At 47.8% G+C, this 22,852-nt stretch overlaps 1 protein-coding gene across 2 annotated transcripts in view; it reads right to left on the reverse strand.

The window, feature by feature from the left end:
• The window catches only part of PCYT1B (phosphate cytidylyltransferase 1B, choline), a 1,395,913-nt gene that overhangs the window by 142,323 nt on the left and 1,230,738 nt on the right, over positions 1 to 22,852 (reverse strand). For both annotated transcript variants that reach the window (XM_085622422.1, XM_085622421.1), the window contains one exon: positions 618 to 806. In XM_085622422.1, coding sequence (XP_085478548.1) covers positions 618 to 806 — 189 coding nt within the window. The remainder of the gene's footprint in view (positions 1 to 617; positions 807 to 22,852) is intronic.

The raw sequence follows: 22,852 nt of genomic DNA on the forward strand, positions 1-22,852 counted from the left end.
AGTTTGGGCAGGGAAAAGGTGTGGTCGGACACCACATAATATCCCCCCAAAAATGTGTTACTTTGCATCATGGTACATGCAGTCCATGATTTCACACTACAGTCAACACTAAGGGGAGTGCAAATCATGGACTGCTCAACACTGAGGGGAGCGCAAATCAAGGACTGCATGTACCATGATGCAAAGTAGCAAACCTTTCATGGATATTATGTAGTGTCTGACCACACACTTTTCCCCGCCCAAATTCATTTTCTACCATATGTGGTACATTGCTTTCAAGGATCGGTCTGCGCTTTCATAGCTGCGCAATGGCACCTAGACTTCCTGGGGCCCCTATTTGGCTTTTGTGTTCACCCCACCAAGGAAAAGAAAACATATTAAATAAAATGAGTTCATTTGAATGCAAATGAGCCCGAAAGCTAGGGTCTTAATGATGAGGTCCAAGTGGGAGCTTAGGATGCTGGAAATAAGTTATTTATGACATAGTATAAATACGAGCGCAGTCGTGGGCCAGAAATTACTTTGTTTTACGGCTATCTGTATTTTTAGAAAGCAGAACACATACTTAAAGATATGGATTCATCTTTTTGATGAAAGCATGGTTTCCGCGTACATACCCATGTTCCATCGGGTCCGAACAACTCCAGAAAATTGCCTATGAATTCTCTCGACTTCTCTTCCCACTTTTGAATGAGATCATGGCTCTTTTCTTCCACTTTATAAACAAATTCTTTCGATTTCTCCTCCACGTTTTTAACTTTTTCTTTCATTTTATCCACCTGGTTTTGGAAACGATACTTCTTCTCCTGGAAAAAAAATGCACATCGTGCGAAAAACATGAATTTCAAAATCAGGTTAATTGATCTTTTTTCTAACTAATCTCAAATTTGCCAGAATTTCCGCAATTCAGTGGAGTGAGTCACACACCTTATTCTATAAATAATACAGATTTATAAATATAAAAACTCATAATGTATGCATGCACAACATGCTCATCATTTAAAAATGTTTAATTTACGTACATTTCCTACCTGTCCTACACACAGCATGTGTCCATAACACACAGGTAATTTCCGACGTCAAGTGCAAAGTGGGGGTGTCCAGGTGAATTCCAAAGGAACAGCTAATAACATGCATTATACAATTGATGTGCCCCTTCCAAATAAGAAACTTATTGAGTATTCACAAATGTATATAAATGAATGCTACACTTATGTGAACAGTTAGCACATAAAATAGGACTAAAGTTTTGCCAAAATGCTTGTTCACTGGCCATAGTAAATTTGCAAATGGTTGTGACATTGCGGTGCAAGCACTAGCAAAGCCAAATAGTGGCCGGCTGCGATCTTGGGGCCCGATTCACAAAAGTAATCTGAGACAAAAGCATAACTTTACGACTTTCGGTATTCACAAAAGGCATTTAGTAGTAGTAAAGTTAGAATTTTGTCTTAAATTTATCTTAAGTTTTGGTCTTAAGATAAACTTAAGTTAAACTTAAGTTAGGATTTTGTCTTAAGACCAAAACTTAAGACAAACTTAAGACAAAATCCTAAATTAAACATAAGTTAAACTTATTAGGATTTTGTCTTAAGACCAAAATTAAAGACAAACTTAAGACAAAATCCTAACTGTACTACTCCTAAATGCCCTTTGTGAATACCAAAAGTCGTAAAGTTAGGATTTCGTCTCAGATTACTTTTGTGAATCGGGCCCTTGGAATGTAATTTTTTATAATGCCAAGATGGACGACATTTTGCATCTACAGGCAACATAATTCATTGCCATCTAGGAGGTATACAAAATATCACTCCAAGAAGACCACCTGCAGATATTGGCTTTGCAGACAGTGTATCAGGGGAGATGGAGGGAGAAACAGGCAGATGCAAAGGAGAGAGAACGGCATAGAGTAGCAGCAGTGTTTGGTGTTGGATAGAGGTGGGCAAACCACAGAAAGCTCCAGCCAGGTTGGAGCCATATACTCTACTCTGGCTCAGCTCAAGGTTCTCTTGGAACCTCAAGCTCAAAACTAGCCAGGTTTTCAGAGGCGGTGATATGGCTAAGCTGAAGGGGCGGCTCCTCCACGTGGGCGGAGGAGCGTCACCCTACTGCTTTCTTGCAGTGTTTGTTTGGGGGTGGGCAGGTTGGCGTTCCTGCTCCAGGCAGGGAAGGAGTGGCCTGCCCACTGTTGTGGGCGCTGACTGTTTTGTCGGCCCCAGGGCCGACCAAACTAGTCATGCACAATCTCCGTTTTCTTCATGTAGGCTGCATGCTGCCTGCATGGAGAAAACGGCTCTCCATAGACGCCTGTGGGGTCGGCGTCACAGCCAATCACAATGCTGCCATTGCAGCTTTGTGATTGGCTTAGGGGAGGAGAGGGAGCCTGCCTGCATCTTGCGAGGAGCAGAGAGAAGGAGACGTGACTTGCCACAAAAATTCACATGATAGAGTCAAATGCTTGTTCTATATCAAGCAGCCCTAGTACGTAATGAGCATCTTCCAGAACGTGGACGTGCATTTTCAACGATAGCCTCCACAAGTTACAGAGGGTGCACGTTATAAAGCCACATTGGTCCTCATGCACATGCTGCGGCAGGTGCCCGACCAGATGGGACGCCAAGATTTTACTGAGGATTTTTATACCTACATTGAACATCTAGAGGGGTCAAAGGGAAGCTACCTCTGTAGCTTCCTTATCTGGTTTAGAGAACATTTCACTGAGTGCCTCTCTCATAGAGTCTGGTAGCAGACCTCCCCTAAAGGCCTCATTATAGACCTCTAACAGTCATTCAGCAAAACCACCCGCTCTACGTTGGTACAATTCAGCTGGCAGGCCATCCCTCCCCAGGGCCTTAGGTGTCGTCAGAGACCATATTGCCATCACTATTTCCTCCTTGGTTGTGGGTGCATGTAAGCTATCCGGATCCTGCCTTGAAAAGGGAGGCCAGTTGCAGACCAGCAAGGTATGCATCTCCCGCCAGTGGACTAGAATTGTCCAGTGCTGCATATACCTTTTGCAGTTTCTCCACAAAGACCTCAGTTATACACTGTTGTGTGCATATCGCCTGCCTCTGAGCATTCTGAACTCCTACCACAGGGGGCAATGTGTTTCACTGCGAAGGAGCGTGGTGAGCATCCTACTAGCCTTATCCCCCTCTGTTTGGTGGCGCAGTCTATAACTGGTGCAGACAAACTTATCCAATTGATTCCACGTTTTTTCAAATCCCGGCTACACTCCTTCCACTAATACAACCGTTACGGCTGCACAACTATACTTTCTTCCAGGACACTAAGTTTCTTCTCCAGGTCGTTGACAGAGACAGCTGATGTTTCACTCCATTTGTCACCTTTAGACTCTCCCCATGCAAAACCACTTTCACAGCATCCCAATCCATGGCACTACCTCAGTTCTCATCAAAATAATAATCCAGTATCTCAGCCACCACATGCACAAAGACCGGGTATGACATTGCCTCAACCCTAAGCCTCCCCATTGGCACTCTGGGGGCCTCTCTGCCCACCCGAAATGAAACTAACTCGCGGGAATGATTAGACAGATAGCATCCTAAATAAGAAACATCGACCACAGACTAGACCTTGGCACTAGACATCAAGCAATAGTTCAAATGGCTATGGGACCAATTGCCAGCACAAAGCAGGAATATATTTTGCCCTGAGGGAAATGAACCTTCCACACATCCTGTAACCCCAGACCTCCCATAACCTCCCTCAGTCTGCTCGTCATTGCGGGATTGGTGTCAGCTCTCAGGGGAGCCGAGGGCTGACACCAAACCCATCCAACCATCCAACACGCCTTGCGAACATGCTCAGAAAGCCCCACTCCGCGACACACGTGGCTGAGGTACTTGGAGAGGATAATGCCCTGATCAGAGGCCCGCAAGGTGTCATAGAACGTTTTAAACAATACTATGCTAAGCTTTACAAGGCCACACATGATGCGATACCCGAGGACCTGCAGCCATTCCTGGACTCCCTAGAACTTCTATGGCTGGGGAAAAGGCATAGAGAATACCTAGATGTGCGGTTTTCAGTCAAAGATATAGCCCAGACAATACGTAGCCTACCATTAGACAAAGCCCCGGGCCCCGATGGGCTAACCACTGCCTTCTAGAAGGCTTATGCGCCTGAACTGGCCCTATATTTACTAGCAGTTTGTAAGGAACTTCAAACTTCAGGTATCATACGGCCTTCCATGTGTGAAGCTATGATCATAACGCTACTCAAACCAGGAAAAAGCGACAACGAAGTGGACTCGGACAGACCCCTCTCATTAATTAATGTAGACACTAAAATTCTTGCCAAAAAAAATTGCAGGCAGACTTCAGCCCTTACTCCCTCTGAAAGCCCGCCCCGACCAGTCGGGTTTTATCCAGGGTAGGTCCACCTCCCATACCCTCCGCACTTTTTTCGTGGTGCTTCACTATCTGCACCCTCAATTCCCGGCAGTCACAGTACTACTTGACGCTACTAAAGCGTTTGATACGCTGGAGTGGATGTATCTTTTTACAATATTATAGAGAATGGGGTTCAATCCCTTATGCATTGGTCTGGTACGTCTCCTTTATAGGGAGCCACCTGCCAGGATGTGCATGAATGGTATCACATCACAACCCTTCCCCATTTTCCGAGGAACTCGGCAGGGCTGCCCTCTCTCCCCGTTACTGTTCGCCATCGCGATAGAGTCCTCGGCGGCCAGGCTGAGGCCGCATCATGCAAATAGGGGGCTGGGTTTTAGCACAAGGGGCCTGCTGGTCTCGCTTTATGAGGACGACATTACCCTTTATATTTCAGACCCTGCTGTTAACATTGCTCCTATTCTCAGCGAATTGATTACATTCGGGGGGCTATCTGGCATATCTATTAACTGGTCTAAGTCTACCATCTTCCCGCTTATAGACAATACAATCCCGTTCCCCGTAGAGTATCCCCTCACTTGGGCAGATGGTCCGGTGAAGTATTTGGGGATTTGGCTAAGCAGGTACGAACAGGAAATCTGGAACATGAACTTTGGGAGAGCGATTGCATGGCTGGAGGATAAAGTGAATGCCTGGGCTCAGTTACCACTCTCCCTGGCAGGACGGATTGCCATTACCAAGATGGTGGTTTTACCTACATTTCTGTACTTATTTGTAAATCTCCCAGTGCCCATCACTCAGGCGTTTTTTAAAACCATCCGAACTCTGCTAATTTCCCTAGTGTGGGTGGCGAAACAGGCGCAAGTGTCCTGGGAGCTTCTGACACTGCCACTGACGAAGGGCGAGATGGGAGCCCCAAACATACCATTATATGCGTACTGGGCTCAAGCTCAATTCCTACATCATCTACATCATTCTGTGCACCCCACCCCATTCCAATGCCACATGGCGATCGAGCTTGATGTGGCGGCCCCAGTCCCTCTCCCGGTTGCACTTTACCAACCACACAAGCGACCACGTGACGGTATTGATACAGTTGAGACCCTGCGCTGGGCGTGGGACCGGCTGCGAAACAGAGCTAAGCTCCCAATACCGTATGCTCCTTCTGTCCCCCTAGCACACAACCCTGTGATCCTTGCTATGGCGGGGGGGGGGAAATCGGTTGGCAACGAAGTCCTTAGGGCATCATAAATTTACAGACCTCTATCCCGAGGAGATATTTAGATCGACGACTTTGGAGGGTGAGGGGAGGGGGTTGGAAATTTCTGTGAGTTATTCCTGTACTACAAACTTCGGGCAACTTGTAGGCAGGTACATACTACTTTCCCAGCACCCTCACCCACGCTGCTAGCGCTTGAGAATGTCCTCCAGACTCCTTCCCACCGAAGGCTCATAACCCGTCTCTATAATACCATGCAAAACACTGCACCCCTGATACAGCCGAATTCCCTACAAAGCTGGGACTCGAGCTCACTACCCATATCACGGAGAATCAATGGGCATTCTGTTGTAGTCAGCTCACTGTGTTTTCCCCCAAATACAAGCCACGACTAATTCATTTTAAATATCTCCACCGTTTTTATAGAACCCCAGTTCAGTTATATAGCATGGGTCTTAAGGCAGATGACAAATGCTGGCGCTGTGGCCACGCATCAGCCACCTTTATTCACATTGCATGGAGCTGCCCACCCTTAGCAGCATTCTGGTCTGTTATTTTCACCAAAATACACGAAATTATAGGCACCCCTCCTGAGCAAGCGCCCATTATTGGCATACTGGGTTATGTAAGAGATGCGGCGACAGGTACGCGTAAGCTGCATGCATTGCTATTGCTGTTGGCGAAACGCAGGATAGCCATGTCCTGGGGAAAGCAAAGGGCTCCTAGGCTGGAAGCTTGGAAACAAGATGTTGCATTTAGCCATACTCAGCTGTCAACCTTCTGGGAAATGATGCCATCAGCATCGAGGCCGAAGGACATTTGGGCCCCGTTTGTTGACTGGGCTCGCTCCCTACAAGATTCGTGTGATGAGGCTCTGGACCAAACAGTAACTGCAGACCAGTAATACGGGTCTTGAGAATTAATGTTTGACTGTATATGTTTACACGGTGGTCATTGAATTTTCTATGTATGAAATATAAATAGCCAGAGGACTGCTCTGGGGTCCCCTCGACCGCTGTTGGGTTGTCTTTTCTCAGTGCTGGTGTTGGGTCGCTCCTGATTCACCCCTTTGTTGTAATCGGTACATCAGTATTTAAAGTGAGTGTGTCACAATACTAATCTGTAACTGCTATTTACTTGAGCAATATGAATATAATTGTACTGCGTCTCTGAGCGAGTTGCTGTAACTGTTCATGTTTTTGAAATGCCAATAAATAAATAATAAAAAAATAAAATTAAAAAAAACCATCCAACATGCAATTCAGATCACTATCCAGCAGTACCTCGGGACCAATGTGTTCTGCAGCCGCACTCAACACTGTCCCAAAGAAGCCAGCATCATCCGCGGTAGAAGCATAAACATTCACTAAACATATGTCTCTAGCATCTAGTGCATGAAGACAATTGCATATCTCCCTTCAGAATCTAGTTTCATAACCTTAGCCACAAATGAAATTCCAGGTGTGACCCAAATCAGCGCTTCTATAGCAAAACTAGAGTAGGAGGTCGCAAACGTGGCCCGCCACCTCAGTCTCAACTGTTTGATGCAATCCCTCCCTGTGTGCGTTTCCTGCACGAATGCCACTGAAACGCCATATCACCTCTGGAAGGGGTAAATTCTGTGTCTTTTGATGGGTTGTCCCAAGCTCCGAACGTTCAATTTAAGAACTTCCAGGCTGTGGCCATCATACTAATTAAAACTGCACGCTCAAGTCCCACTGTGTACCACTCAAACGCCACACTCCCCAACCCCCACTCATGAAGTGTACCATTCGCCCTGTCCATGTACCAGAGAATCAACTCCAATAAACAGCATACCCACCCAACATCCCTAAACAAGAACTGCTTAAAAACCACCCACCCACATGCAGTGAGTCCAAACAGCATTGTCTCCGAACGTCCAGGCCAACACTAAGCACCCACTGCCCCATCCCCCTCCTGAGAGGCTGAAGCTTCAACCTCTCCAGCTGCATCAAGCTGAGGGCCTCACACCCCACCAAGGCGTCAAGGCCAAATGCACTCATACCACCCCAGAGAGACCGTAGCCCTCCACAGCTTCCTGCCAGCGTAAATCGTGGTAATCACAATAGTAAGCAAAGAAAGCAGAAAAATCATTTAACAACAACCATTACCCCACCCCACAACATTTACAAAAAGGAGTCCAAGTAGCCTCCATCAGAGCAGTAAACAAGGATGTAAAGAAAAATATACATTAAGGCACACGAAAATGATGTCGCTGAGATAGTCACGGACCTCCAAATGGTTTGTAAATGATTCCTGGGTGTCTGATGCAGAATTAGAGTCCTCTACCGTTCAACTGGGGTAGACAAGGATCTTCCCAGTTTGTCGGAAACCTGACTGGGCCACGGATTCCGCCGAATGACAGCATGATCATGTCATCCAGCGACTAGCACCACTACCATTTGTCCTGCGGTCAGAGGCTGGCCTCGATGGAACTCCACCCAGTGCGTCAATCCAGTCATTCGCCTCCTCAGGCATAACAAATGAATGCAGTTCACCCTCATGTTGTTCTCTTAGCTTTGCAGGGAACAGAAGGCTGTAGCGGAGGTCGCACTCCCGCAGTCACTTTTAGTAGGCATAAAGTACCTACGGAGTTCCTGTACCTTTTGAGTGTAGTCTTGGAAAACTATGATATTCCTGTCTTCAAACTGGGGGGCCCCATGGACTCGGACATGCTGCAATATTGTATCACAATCTTTAAAGTTAAATTGATGGGCAATGATGGCATGAGACGGTTCTCCAGGTAGAGGCGCAGGCGCGAACGCATGGTGGTCATACTCTATCAGGAAGAACTAGAGATTTGCCATGGTTTCAGGGCAGTCCTGATCCCTTCCTCTAGGAACAATAATGTGGATTGCCACTCCACACTTTCGGAGAAGCCCACAAAATGAAGGTTGTTCCTTCTGGAGCACCCTTCTGCATCCTCAATTCTTTCCTCCATTTGTGTTGAGATTAATCAGTCTTTTTTAGGACCGTAACTTCCTGCTGGAGTTCTGTGACATGAACTTCAGCCACAGAGAGCCTCTCCTTTATGTTATAAAAATCTGCACGGAGTAGGCCCACCTCAATGGCCACTTTGTCAATTTTTCTAGCATAGCCTCACAGGAGCCCTTTATTTCTGCCAAGATACAGCCATTGTAGGAGCCCTGGGCTCCACAGGAGAGGCCTGCTTTTCCTTCTCCCCCATGGCACCTTCCAGAGGCAGCGGGTGGGCATAATTGTCAATTTTATTGGCCGACACGGCCTTGACAGGCTTATCTTTTGCCATCGGAGCCCCTCAGCAATAGCACACCAGTGTAACCTAGCCCGGGCCCAGGTGCTCTTCTCCCAACAGAATCCCATTCTGGAGCCCTAATGACAAGAACTGAACACCTTCCCTCCTCGGGGATCCAGGGTGGCACGGGCTACCAGACGTGGCCCAATATATCAAAAGGAGGGCCCACAGGTACTTATACTCTTGCCACAGTGCGAAACCCAGTAGTGTTGTCCAAAGTTTAACTCAATCCCCTATCCATTGATGATATGAGTGTGTATTGCTTCCCCCTCAACAATAATCCAGTCCACGTTCTCACCACACCAGCTGTCTTTCGGTGGCAAATATAGGTGTCTCTCCCTCTTCCCACAGGCTGGCTGTGCACCTTGGCAGGGGCAGAGGCCAGGGAACACTCTGTAGCACCCCTTGTGCTCTGCACCTGCCACCCCACTCACAGCCTCCTCAGCTGGTCATGGGGCGTGGCCTCTAGGCGCCCATTCCACAACTCCAATGTCATCAGGGCCCCCCAGCTCAGCCACAAGGAGAAGGCTGCCCCCCCCCGCGGGCTCTCCGGCACAGCAGCACAGTCCTCATGGCATGGGTGGCACATGCAGGGGGCAGGCATTCGATCCGGGCACACCATCTGGTCCCCAGTAGCTCTGACTTCTTCGGGTCCCCTTGAAAACCAGTAGGGGGCTCCAGACATGTGTGGGCACCCAGGTGTGGTGCGGTCCAACTTCAAGACCCCACTGCACATCAAGGGAGGCCTCCTTGTCCACACAGACACACTGTTCTTGCTGCTAGGCCATGATTTTGGCTCCCCCACTTTGCCCCTAATTCAGAGTACTACGGCCCTCCGCGCCCCCCTCCCCAGCCCGAGAGCCCAGCTTACTCAATCCATGTGACACATGGGGGTGTATCAGGATACTGTGCAACCAAGGATTATGCCGGATTCTGTGGATGCTGGCGGGAGGGTGCAGCTATTCGGCAATTTTGGGAGCCACGCCCCCCAAAAACCTCTCATGTTTCATTTAATAAACAATATTTTACTCTGTGAATAATAGGAATCTAAACTACATATAGGGTACACATGACAACTGACTTGCCTCTTAGTTCACCAATAGCATTGTCATCATGGCTTGTGCAGGACTGAATCTCAGTTTCTTTTTAAAAACTATGACTTATAATAAATAATTCTTGAAGCAGAAAAACAATTTGATGTACTAAGGTGAAATACTTTTGAAGTTAAAGAAATATGTTCCTTTGAATTTTGAAGACACCTTACTATATTTTTACATGGTGGTTGTTGCATGATTAACATGATAATTTTTTATTGGTCTCGGGCTCTGTTGGACCTAGACTGTTTTTGCAGGGTTATCCCCAAAGTTTTTGCCTTCTTACTCCTATTTTTTCTGACCTATTTTTGTTGGCTTTAGGACTCTGGACACTTTAACACTGCTAACCAGTGTTAACGAATATATGCTCTGTCTAAATTGTATTGGTGATTGGTTTATCCATGATTGGCATATTTGATTCATTAGTAAGTCCCTAGAAAAGTGCACCAGGTGTGCCTAGGGCCTGTATATCAAATACAACTAGGGGGCGTGCAGCATTGATTTTGCCACCCACACGAGTAGCCCTGCAAACATGTCTCAGACCAGTGTCTGTTTGTAAAGTTTTAAACTGGCATTTCAACCTGCCAAGTGCATCCACTTGCCAGGCCCAAACCTTCTCTTCTGCTGCAAGACCGGCACCCTTAAGCAGGACCGGACTGGGTCCCCAAAGCAGCCCAGGCAATTTTGTCAGACCAGCCTCCCGGGTTTGCAAGTGTGAAGCTGTGCTGCTTTTGTTACTGGGAGCTGATATTGCAGCACCGCTGCTAAACCGGCCCCCAGTAACAAAATCTGCCCCCTCTACTGTAAAACAGGCCACACCCTTCCAGCCTCCCAGGGAATTGCCTGCGCCTCTTATGGCCAGTCTGGCCCTGCCCCTAAGGTAGGCCCAAGGCAGCCCCATGGGCAGAGTGCAGTGTATGTAAAAGGTAGGACATGTGCTGGTATGTTTTACATGTCCTAATTGTGAAATACTGCTAATTTAGTTATTTCACTATTGCAAGGGCTCTCTCTCCCATAGGTTTACATGGGGATTGCCTTGAAATATCTTTTAAGTTCAATTTCACATTGGGAGCTGATAGAGGTTTGGAGTTTGGGGTCTCTGAACTCACAATTTCAAAAGTTCATCTTTTGGGAAAGTTGGTTTTTAAACTGTGTTTGAAAATGCCACTTTTAGAAAGTAGGCATTTTCTTGCTCAACCATTCTGTGCCTCTACCTTTCTGTAGAATTCAAGTCTGGGTTAGGATTACAGTTGGGCTCTAGTGCCTTCACTCTAGAAAGTCACACAAAGGGAGCTGAGGTGTGCCCCTACATATCCTGCTGGTCCATCACCAGGCTGATGGGCCTTCCTGAGCTAGAGTGGTGGAAAGAGTTGTCACTGACACTGGAATAGGGCTGTGCCTGTCCTTACACAAAGCTGTCTCCACCCCTCATGGAGTGTGTTTAGAGCCAGGTCAGGTAGGTAGGTAGAAAACAAGTTCATTTGAACAATTGTCCATAAAACATTCTAAAAACACATTTAACAATTAAAATCAGTAATTGAACCCCATCTTGACTACCCAACTCCCCTTCCCACTACAGTTTGTTATTAAAACTGTGTTTGACAGACTGTAAAAACTGAGCACTTCCAACTGCCACATCTAAACAGGGCATTTGTGATAACAGCTCCACAGCTTTCCTGCTATGGACAGTTTCATATTTAAAAAACAAAGGTCTTAAAAACTTAATACGGTTTGAGGGATAAAAAACACAGTCCATAGGTATATGCAGTAGAGAGCATTTTAAATGCAGGGGGCAGGGCCAGAGACCGCAGTTATCCTGAACCCTGGCCCAACAAGGGTTGGATGAGTGGATTGGATTAAACCCCACCCTGACCCTTAATATTTCATTTCACTTAATATTTCATCTCATGGTCTAGTAACTGTAACAGGTATGGGAGAACAGTGTCCTGGCCTAGAGTAGCGATTGAGAAACTAGTAGATGGTTTCTTGCTCAAATAGGACATGTCATTAGTTTTAGTCACCAAACCTCAGACTCTTTCAATGCCTGCTTGCCTGGGGAGGGGGACCAGTATTTGATTGTACCACTGTCTGAAGCCAGGTCAGGGAAAGGCGGGGTCGTGTGCACTACAATGACTTTCCTTTGAAGTTTGCCTACTTCAAAGGCAGAAACTGGTATAAGTACTGGGGCTGTGACAACATAATTTCAGAATACTTCTGGACTAAAGGAAATTCTGCCAGAAATATAAGAGCTGGATGCTGTAGTAGGGACTAGCACTCTGCTTGTTGCTTTGTTGTGCTGGCCTACTGCTTGCCGCTGTGGTCCTGGGAGTGAAAGGACTGGACTTTGCTTTCTACATCCTACTTCCAAAGTCCTCCAAGGGCTTGAGTGTGCTTGCCTCCTGTTAAGAAGTCTCAGGGTCATCAGAGACTTCTCCTACCAGTGCCTGGGCTCTTCTGCTGAGAGCCCCCTTACTTGCCAAGTGGTGTCAAATTCATTTCCTGGGCCCTTGGAAGTAGAATCTGGTGATCTGAAAAAGAAAATCCACGCATCAACTCTTTGTGCCCATATCCTCGACACAACACCACTGTCTTGCTAAAAAATCACCACAATGCATCCAAAGAATTGGCATAGCCCCTGCTGTGTGGAAGAAAAATTGCCACAGCCTGAGTCCCGGGCACTGTGCCACTGATGTCCTTGGCACCTGCTCTGACTCCGATGCAGTCTATGCCTTATGGTGAAAGAGTCAACACATCACCTGCTTTGCTACTGTAAAATTGCAGCAGCACCTGCCTCGCCGCATTGACACAGCTAGTGTGGATTTTGACGCATCGTCCCTAGGCACCGATTTCTTCATCCACGTTGCCCAGCAGTATGGAACAGAAGCAGCGTGTCTGGAGACCGACGCATCACCTGCCCTTCCCTGATAGTAATTAATTAACGCATTACCTTCCCTGCACAGCAATAAGGAACTGACACATCACCTACCTTGGCAGTAAGGAACCGACGCTTCACCTTCCCCGGGAGTAAGGAACTGACACATTGCTGTGCTTTTCTGGTGCCTCACCTCCCCTGCGCCTGTTCCGGCTTTGGATTTTGAAGCATCCCAGGTTCTTTGTGCTAAAAGTGACACATCCATTTCTATGGATTACATTTGATTAACCTTTGATAAGTGATATCTTTACTTGTGTATTTTGGATTTTTGTTGTTTTGGCCTGGTTTTATTCAGATTTAAACTGGCTATTCTTCTAAACTGGTTTGGACAAATTTTTTTGTATTTTCACTGTGTTACTGTGTGTGTATGTACAAATGCTTTACACATTACCTCTGACATAAACCTGACTGCTCGTGTCAAGCTGTCAAAGGGTTAAGCAGGGGTTCTCTTAACTGTGTGATCCCCTTACCCTGACTTTAGTGTGAGTCCCTACTTGGATAGGGTGCATACCGACTGCCAGCTAGAGACCCCATATCTACCGTTGGTGTTCAGCGGTGAGGATAGGACCTGTGTTTGTACTTTGCATACAGTGATCAGTGTACACTACTTCCATATCGCAGACCATTACATACTAGCATACTGTTTTTTTTCTCTTTCTGTTTTTTCAACTTGTGAGTTTGATCCACAATCATGTCTCAGTCTGGTGACCGTCAGCAGTACCTGCAGAGTTAGTGTTTAGACAGGAGAGGTTGGTGCCTCAGCTCAAAAGTTCTACATGAATTCTAAATGTTCTTTCAAAAGCCTCACTGGAGAGGAGGTGCTGAAAAAGGCATGGAGGGACTGATAGCCAGCCAGGGAGGCTGGTGAGCACTCAGAGGAAGAGATTGTTGAAGAGGAGGAAAAACGTCTGCACCTGGAATAGCTGGAGGAGCCAGCATCTCCTATGGGGTAAGGGGCCAGCCTGAATGATGGAAGAGCTCCCTCCAGAGCTTGCAGCAGTGTTCCCTCTCCAGGTCTGTCTTCAGAGGAGCTGGAGAACAGGCAGAGAGCCAGGAAGCTCGAGTTGGAGCTTGTAAAGCACATGTTGAAGCAGGAATGGGAGGAGGAGAAAGAGATATTGGCCATTGAGGAGAGGAAAATGCTTTCTGCTCATGAGCTGAGAATGAGAGAACTGGAGCTGGAGATGAAAGTCAAGAGGGCTGAGTCCAGCACAGATGGTGGCAGCACAATTCCAGTACTGAAGAAGAGGTTCATACACCCAGAGACTTGGTTTCTAATTTCAAGGAGGGGGTGACATACACCAGTGGACTCAGGCATATGAGGTAGCTCCAGAGGTGCGCAGGGTTCCTGAGGAGGATTGGGGAACTGGCACAGGGAGTCATATTCCTGGTGGTGGGATTGACACTCTACTGGCTCTAAAATGGAGTGACAGGGAGAGGTGAACCCCCACGGAAATAGCCCTTTTAGATGAGTATGGGTGTCACCCAGGGGAGGGTAGGTTGATTTAGAGGGGCAGTCTGATACTGGCTCAGCAATAGGGGATGATGTGGGGTACTTTTTCAAGGCACTGGATGGTTGGGTGAAGGTCAATATGGTTAACTCATGAGGGGCTGGACAATTTGATTGCTGGAGAGCATACATTCAATCACAGTCTTCCAGAGCTATGCCAACACCCGGTGGAGTGTGAGTTCTCTGACCCCGGGGAGCTTGCACTGAAGGCAGACCTTTAGGCAGATGTCAGAGGGTTCAAAGAGGCATTTGGGAGTAATCCTGAAGGGAGTGGCTCAGGTTTTCCCCAACCAAGGGAGGCAGGGGGAGGTTCGCAATAGCCCAGATAGGCCTTAGTGTAATGGAATGGGTAGAGGGCCCCATGTCACTGCTCAGGGTAGCGGTGGAGGTGGGCAGAGGCCCATGTTGCCCAAAACCCAGTCCCAGAGCCTGGTTGGTTCCCAGAGGGAGCACTAGGAGGAGGGCCTAGTCTGTACCGGGAGGCCATCTGCTGATGGGGACCCCATAGTGACAGAAAAGCTGAGGGGGCTGTCATAAGCGTCACACCAGTTCTGGTGCCTTGCAGCCCTACTCCATAAAGGAGAATTCAGAAGTCCAGAAGGAGGGGTTAGAGGGGGAGAAAATCCCCAGTGGGAGGACTAGTGGGTCAAGGGTTATCAGCTCTGAGGTCAGAGCACCTTAGGACTGACCCCTGGTGACACCACTTCTGACTTGGGAGGGCTCCATGCTCTGTCAGATGGACAGGGGGCAGATATTCTCACCAGGTATGCTTTTGCAGAACACTTACAGTGTTTTCCTGTTGGGGGAGGGTAGGAGACGCCTACGGGCAATTGTACGCGCTGTATAAATCTAAAAAAAAAAAAAAAAAAAAAATGGAAGTCCTGACTTACCAGGCACATGCTCGGCCTAAGGGTACAGATCCTGGTTTGGGGGACCAGTTGCTGATAGCACCCCTGAACTGGGGGAAGAATTGTGAAGGACGCTTGCCACAAGCACCCTGACAGATCTAAATTCTGGGGGTACCACTCCAAAAAGGAGGGCACAGGAACTCAGGAGGGAGGACAGGGTGAGGGAGAGCCCACCCCTGTCTCCAGTCCAGCTTAAGGTTACAAACCCTGGGCTGGAGGACCAGTCTCAGGATACCACCCCTGAACTGGTGCGAGGGAGAGTGGACAAAGGGTTCCAGTCACTTGGTACTGCCGCCCCCCACTCTGAGAAACCACAGAGGTTACATAGCCCTGGACAGCCTGCGGCCCGGCTCTTGTCACTGACAACTGTCAGTGGCCACTGTGGGTTGCTGTCCTTGTGGACAGAGTTGCACTTGGGTTAGTGACAGGAGTCACACCCCGGGGTGGAATGGGCTACACCACTGTGTTGCCCATGGTGGTACTGTTAATGTTAATGTTAATGTTAAGGGGAATTTATTAAGCGCACTGTCACCATAAGTTTCCTGGCGCTGATAGACCACCGGGGATGTGCAGAGAGGCTTAACGGGGATGGGAAAAAAACAGAGTTTTCAAAGATTTCCTGAAAGAAAGAAGAGAGGGCTCGGTCTTGAGGAAGGTTGGAAGAGAGTTCCACAGCTTAGGAGCCAAGTGAGTAAAGCCGCGGCTGCCTAGTCTAGAGAGTTTGAAGCAAGGAATGACCAGAAGCTGGAGATTAATGGACCTCAGAGTGCGGGAGGGGCAGTAAGGGGTGACCAAAGACTTCACGAAAGCCGGACAGGAGCCCGTCCGAGCTTTAAAAACCAGGCAGCAGACCTTAAAGGCTATTCTTTCGCTGATGGGCAGCCAGTGTAATTGGTGGAGCAGGGGTCTAGCCGACTGCCAACTTGGGATTTTAAAGGCGAGTCTTGCGGCCTGGTTTTGAATAAGCTGTAGCCTAGATAGCAGGGATTTTGGGAGGCCGTGGTACAGGGAGTTGGAAGAGTCCAGACGGGACATCACCAGTGCTATTATAACCTGTAGCAAGGCTTCCGGGGTCAAAAGATGGGAGACTTTCCGTATCCTGTAAAGCTGGAACATACAGGCGGAGGTTACAGCGCTCACCTGGGCCTTAAGGTTGAGCTGAGAGTCAATGATGACCCCGAGACTCTTTACACAATCAGCTGGAAGAGGCGGAGAGCCGAGCTCGGAGGGCCAGAACTGGGGGCCCCAGTGGGAGACGCTCCTCCCGGGAAGGAGGAGCTCAGTTTTCCCTGGATTGAGTTTCAGTTGGTTTTGATTCATCCAGTGCTGGATGTGTAACATGACCGTTTGAAAATTAATGATGGCGTCAGGGGAGGTGAGTGGAAAAATAATTTGTAGGTCATCAGCATAGTTGAACACGGTGACGTCCCACCTACCCAAGGAATGAATAAGGGGTTGAAGGTACAAATTAAAAAGGAGGGGGGACAAAGATGATCCTTGGGGGACGCCACAGAGCAACGGGGTGCTGGTAGCTGTAAAAGGGCCCAGTTTGACAGCTTGAGATCTTCCCTCAAGAAAAGACCTGACCCAGGTCAGAGCGAGCCCACGGATTCCCGCTGACTCGACACGGTGGAGTAAGATGGCGTGGTCCACCGTGTCGAATGCAGCCGACAAATCCAGTAGGACCAGGGCCTGGGAGAGACCTCTGTCGGCGTTAATTCTGAGGTTGTCCAGCACGGCGAGGATAACAGCCTCGGTGGAATGGGCTGGTCTAAAGCCGGCTTGATTTAATTCTAGAAAGTTGGATTCCTCAATGAATTGCGAGAGGCAGGCAGTGACATGTGCCTCTAAGATTTTAGATAGGTAAGGCAGGAGGGAGATGGGCCGATAATTTGCGAGGATCGCAGGGTCCACACCAGGCTTTTTCAGCAAAGGCACCAGGATGGCCTCCTTGAACGACCTGGGAACTATTCCAGAGCTGAGAGAAGCATTAAGTAGGGGTAGAACACTGTGCGGGAAAGTGTGGCAGATCTCACGGAGCACTGAGGGAGGGCAGCAATCTTTGGGGGAGCCAGATTTCACACACGTGGCCAGTTTTACTAGGGATTCGGAGTCGAGGGAGGGAAGACAAGTCAGAATAGAGGCATTGATGGAAGGGGCTACGACAGTGGCCAGAGAGGGAGAATGAGGGATAGAATTTTTAATTACCAAGATCTTATCAATAAAGAAAGAGTTCAGAGCATTACATGACTCAGCAGAGGGGGCCTGATTGGGGAGTGTCCTGGCGTCTAATGTTAATTCAGCAAGAACCTTGAATATCTCCTTGGATTTGTTAGGGGCAGTTAATATTCTCTTGGAAGCGAAGGCGGCCTTAGTGGTGATGATAGCTTTTTTATATTCCTTACGTGCAAGCACGTACGCCTCCCTGTCGGTACTGAGGTAATTACGCCTCCACCTACGCTCCACTTGGCGTAGCTCAAGATGTTGAGATTTCAAAGCTGAGTTAAACCATTTATGAGATTTGCTGTGTCGGGAGCGAGGGAACCGAGAAATGGGGGCGAATTGGTCGCTGGCTGTCATGAGCCAGTGGATGATATCAGCATCCAAGGCATTAACGCCTAAGCTGTTACTAGGAGGGGGTAGAGTCTCTGCGAGGAAAGAGAGGAAGGCAGGAAGATCAAGAGCATTCCATTTCCTAGCGACCCCACCCTCCAAAGGCGGAAGTCTGACCAGGCCATTCACCGAGATGGAGGTCTTGATCAGCGAGTGATCTGACCAGACGCATGGGGAAATGATCGGGCAAGAGAGCGATACCCCCAGCGACCAGATGTGATCCAAAATGTGGCCCCCAGTGTGAGTGGGGGTAGTGACATGCTGGGTCAAGTTTAAGCTGTCTGTCTGTCTGTCTTCTGGGAAGTATCTGTGAGCAAAGTAAGGTCAGGTGCTGCAAAGATGGTGTCCATAGGTGAGGAGAAGGATTCCCCATGTGTTAGCTTAGTGGGCCCTAAGAATATGGACAGAGGGATTCAATTGAGTTGATCTGTGCAGTTTTAAACTGCCATTCGACCTGCCAAGTGCACCCACTTGCCAGGCCCAAACCTTCCTTTTGACTGCATCTAAGAAACCCCTAAGGTAGGCCCAAAGCAGCCCCATGGGCAGGGTGCAGTGTGTATAAAAGGTAGGACATCTACTGGTGTGTTTTACATTTCCTTATAGTGAAATACTGCTAATTTAGGGGCATATTATCAAGGACGGTGTTAAAATTATCGCCGGATTAGCGGCAGAAAACTGCGGAAAAATGCGGAGAATTCCAATAGAAGCCCATGTTCACACTAGAACATGGACTTCTATTGGAATTCTCAAGGGCATATTATCAAGTCCATTATCGCCGCTTTAGCGGCAGTTTTCTGCCGCTAAACCGACGATAATTTTTAACGCCGTGTTTGATAATATGCCCCTTAGTTTTCTCACTGTTACAAGGACTATCTCTCTCATAGGGTAACATGGGGATTGCCTTGAAATATTTTTTAGGTGTAATTTCCCATTAAGAGCTGATAGAGATTTGGAGTTTGGAGTCTCAGGATACCACCCCTGAACTGGTGCGAGGGAGAGTGGACAAAGGGTTCCAGTCACTTGGTACTGCCGCCCCCCACTCTGAGAAACCACAGAGGTTACATAGCCCTGGACAGCCTGCGGCCCGGCTCTTGTCATTGACAACTGTCAGTGGCCACTGTGGGTTGCTGTCCTTGTGGACAGAGTTGCACTTGGGTTAGTGACAGGAGTCACACCCCGGGGTGGAATGGGCTACACCACTGTGTTGCCCATGGTGGTACTGTCTGTCTTCTGGGAAGTATCTGTGAGCAAAGTAAGGTCAGGTGCTGCAAAGATGGTGTCCATAGGTGAGGAGAAGGATTCCCCATGTGTTAGCTTAGTGGGCCCTAAGAATATGGACAGAGGGATCCAATTGAGTTGACCGGTGCAGTTTTAAACTGCCATTCGACCTGCCAAGTGCACCCACTTGCCAGGCCCAAACCTTCCTTTTTACTGCATCTAAGAAACCCCTAAGGTAGGCCCAAAGCAGCCCCATGGGCAGGGTGCAGTGTGTGTAAAAGGTAGGACATCTACTGGTGTGTTTTACATTTCCTTATAGTGAAATACTGCTAATTTAGGGGCATATTATCAAGGACGGTGTTAAAATTATCGCCGGATTAGTGGCAGAAAACTGCGGAAAAAAGCGGAGAATTCCAATAGAAGCCCATGTTCACACTAGAACATGGACTTCTATTGGAATTCTCAAGGGCATATTATCAAGTCCATTATCGCCGCTTTAGGGGCAGTTTTCTGCCGCTAAACCGACGATAATTTTTAACGCCGTGTTTGATAATATGCCCCTTAGTTTTCTCACTGTTACAAGGACTATCTCTCTCATAGGGTAACATGGGGATTGCCTTGAAATATTTTTTAGGTGTAATTTCCCATTGAGAGCTGATAGAGATTTGGAGTTTGTGGTCTCTGAACTCATAATTTAAAAGTACCTCTTTTGGTGAAGTTGGTTTTTAAATTAAATTGCGTATTTGAAAATGCGACTTAAGTAGGCATTTTCTTGCTTAACCATTCTGTGCCTCTGCCTGTAGAATCCACGTCTGGGTTAGGATGACAGTTGGGCTCTTGTGCATTCCCTCTAGACAGTCACACAAAAGGAGCTGAGGTGTGCCGTGCATATCCTGATGCCCCATCACCAGGCTGATGAGCCTTCCTGAGCTAGAGTGGTGGGAGAGTGTCTAGAGCCTGGCCAGTGGAAAGCAGTATCTTGTGCACTACAAAGACTTTCCTTTGAAATGTTCCTACTTCAAAGGCAAAAACTGGTATACGTACTGGAGCTGTGACACCATAACTTCAGAACACTTCTGGACTAAAGGACATTTGTAGGAAAGTGGGTTTCTGTTGCAGTAACCCCCCCCCCCACTTTTTGCCAGACTACTGATGCACTTTTCCTTGGTGTGCACTGGGTCCCTGCCAATCAGGTTCCCAGCGCCTGTGTTCTTTCCCCAAAACTAACCCAATTGACATCTCTGGCCACAGGTCAGCTCCTGGTAAATGGTACCACAGGTATCCAGGGCACTGTGACCAGGGAAGACCTCTAAGGGCTGCAGCACTTATTGTGCGACCCTTAGAAGCCCTGTACCCTGACACTCACACACTGCCTTTGCAGGCTGCGTGTCTTGGTGCAGAACAAAGTGAAGAGTCGACATGGCACACATCCCTGTGTGCCATGCCCACATACCATTGCCCTGGCATACATCAGTCACCCCTCTAGCTGGGTATCCTATGCCAGTGGTGAGGGTACAGGTGCATGAGCCCTGTACCCCTACAGTGCCCAAGTATATTCATGGGCACTGTAAGTGCAGTGCTGCCATTAAGAGTATATGGTGCTGGGAGTTTGTGATTATGAACTCTACAGCACCATAATGGCTACACTGAAGAATGGGAAATTTGGTATCAAACTTCTCAGCACATTAAACCCACACTGATGCCAGTGTGGGATTTTTTTTTGATAAACAAATTTTTATTTTTGCAAATAAACATACAAAGTTACATGGACAACCGTCCAAGCAAACTGGCATCAAAAGATATCGTCTACGACCACTGGCAAACAACAGCAAGAACTCCCGCCCCTTTCCCGACCACCTCACTCCCTCCACCCGCATTGACACCCCTAAATTATACCCCCTAGCCACTTCCCCCATACTCTGTGAAACTTCTTAGGACAGGCCAGTGTGGGATTTAATGTAAAATGCACAACAGAGGGCATCTTAGAGATGCCCCCTGAAACTCGACTAGCTCCTAGTGACCTGACTGAATGGCTGCTTAGGCTGCCACCACCAGACATGTTTCTGGACCCCTGGGTCGAGAGCTTGTTGCTCTTGGGGGCCTGAAACAATGCATTTCCTGGGACGAGGTGCCAAGCCTCCTCCCCCAGGATGGGCAGGGTTCACAAAGGAGAAGCTTTGATGGGAGAGTGTCTAGAGCCTGGCCAGTGAAAAGCAGGATTGTGTGCACTACAAAGACTTTCCTTTGAAATGTTCCTACTTCAAAGGCAAAAACTGGTAAAGGTACTGGAGCTGTGACACCATAACTTCAGAACACTTCTGAACTAAACGACATTCTGCCAGGAAGAAGAGCTGGATGCTGTAGACGGGGCCGACACTGCTTGTTGCTTTGTTTTGCTGGCCTGCTGATTGCTGCTTCTGTCCTGGGAGCGAAAGGACTGGACTTTGCTCTCTACATCCTGCTTCCAAGGTTCTCCAAGGGCTTGAGTGTGCTTGTCTCCTGTTAAGAAGTCTTCGGGCCATTAAAGACTTCATCTACCAGTGCCTGGGCTCTTCCGCTTAGAGCCCTTACTTGCCAAGTGGTGCCAAATCCAGTTCCTGGGCCCGCAGAAGCAGAAGCTGCTAATCTGAAGAAGAAAATCCATGCATCAACTCTTTAGACTCTGAACCGCTCATATGGCTCACTGGACTCCCGTTAAACTTTGAAACTGGGTCTCAGTGAATCCGATACTTGCTGGAACTGTGGGAATGAAGCAGGTGACTTGCCTCATATGTTACTAGAGTGTCCCTTCTCTAGAAAGTTCTGGTCGGCAGTCAGCGAAACTATCTAACAAATTCTGCATATGAACTGGTCCCCTTATATCACCTCAATTGCTCTGGGCATTTTCCCCTTTGACACTGACTATACTGGGCAAAGAGGAACGCAACCTGTGGGAAATCCTTGTCTCCACTGCTCTAAAAGCCATCTTATCTAAATTGAAAGACCTCTCCAAACTGTCAGTCCAGGAATGGTGGGAGTTGGTTCAATTCACTAAGAGAGCGGACAACTCACTAAACTCCTACCTAAGAAACACTTCAAAGAAAAAACAAAGAATATGGTCAATTTTGGACACCTACATCTCTAATCTACCCTCTCCGTAGGTGCCAGCCATCCTCCATCTCCCGCCTCTCACACGTCTCTCCATCCAGACGCCCTCACCCACACAACCCCCTAACCTCCTAGCCCCCCTCACTTCTTCCTTCCTACTTTTTCCTCCACCTCCCCCTTTTCTTTGCTCTGCTTTTTCTCTTTCCCTTCACTTTATCTTCTCACCCCCTACACCTTGATACAACCTTGTGACATTGAAAAGTTCTGCACTATACCCTACCCTTATAACACCCCTTTCACCCGCCCAACTTGTAAAACTTATGATCAAATGATTTATCACACTTGATCTTCTCCACGGTATCACATCACATCCCTCTCAAGATGTTAACACCTCATAGTATTGGCTGATGCTCCATTGTTAATACATATACCCCAGTATACAAGTGTTCCTCTCTGCTCTGTACTACTTCTGTATTTCTTTTCTTATGACATTTCTAATAAAAATGATTTGAAATTAAAAAAGGTTTACCTCCAAAAAGAGTAATTAGCCAGAACCAAAGTATAGTTCAGCAAGAAGACTACCATGGAATCTGACCAGCTCAA

This window comes from Triturus cristatus, chromosome 8 (assembly GCF_964204655.1).
Source record: "Triturus cristatus chromosome 8, aTriCri1.1, whole genome shotgun sequence".
NCBI classification, from domain to species: domain Eukaryota; kingdom Metazoa; phylum Chordata; class Amphibia; order Caudata; family Salamandridae; genus Triturus; species Triturus cristatus.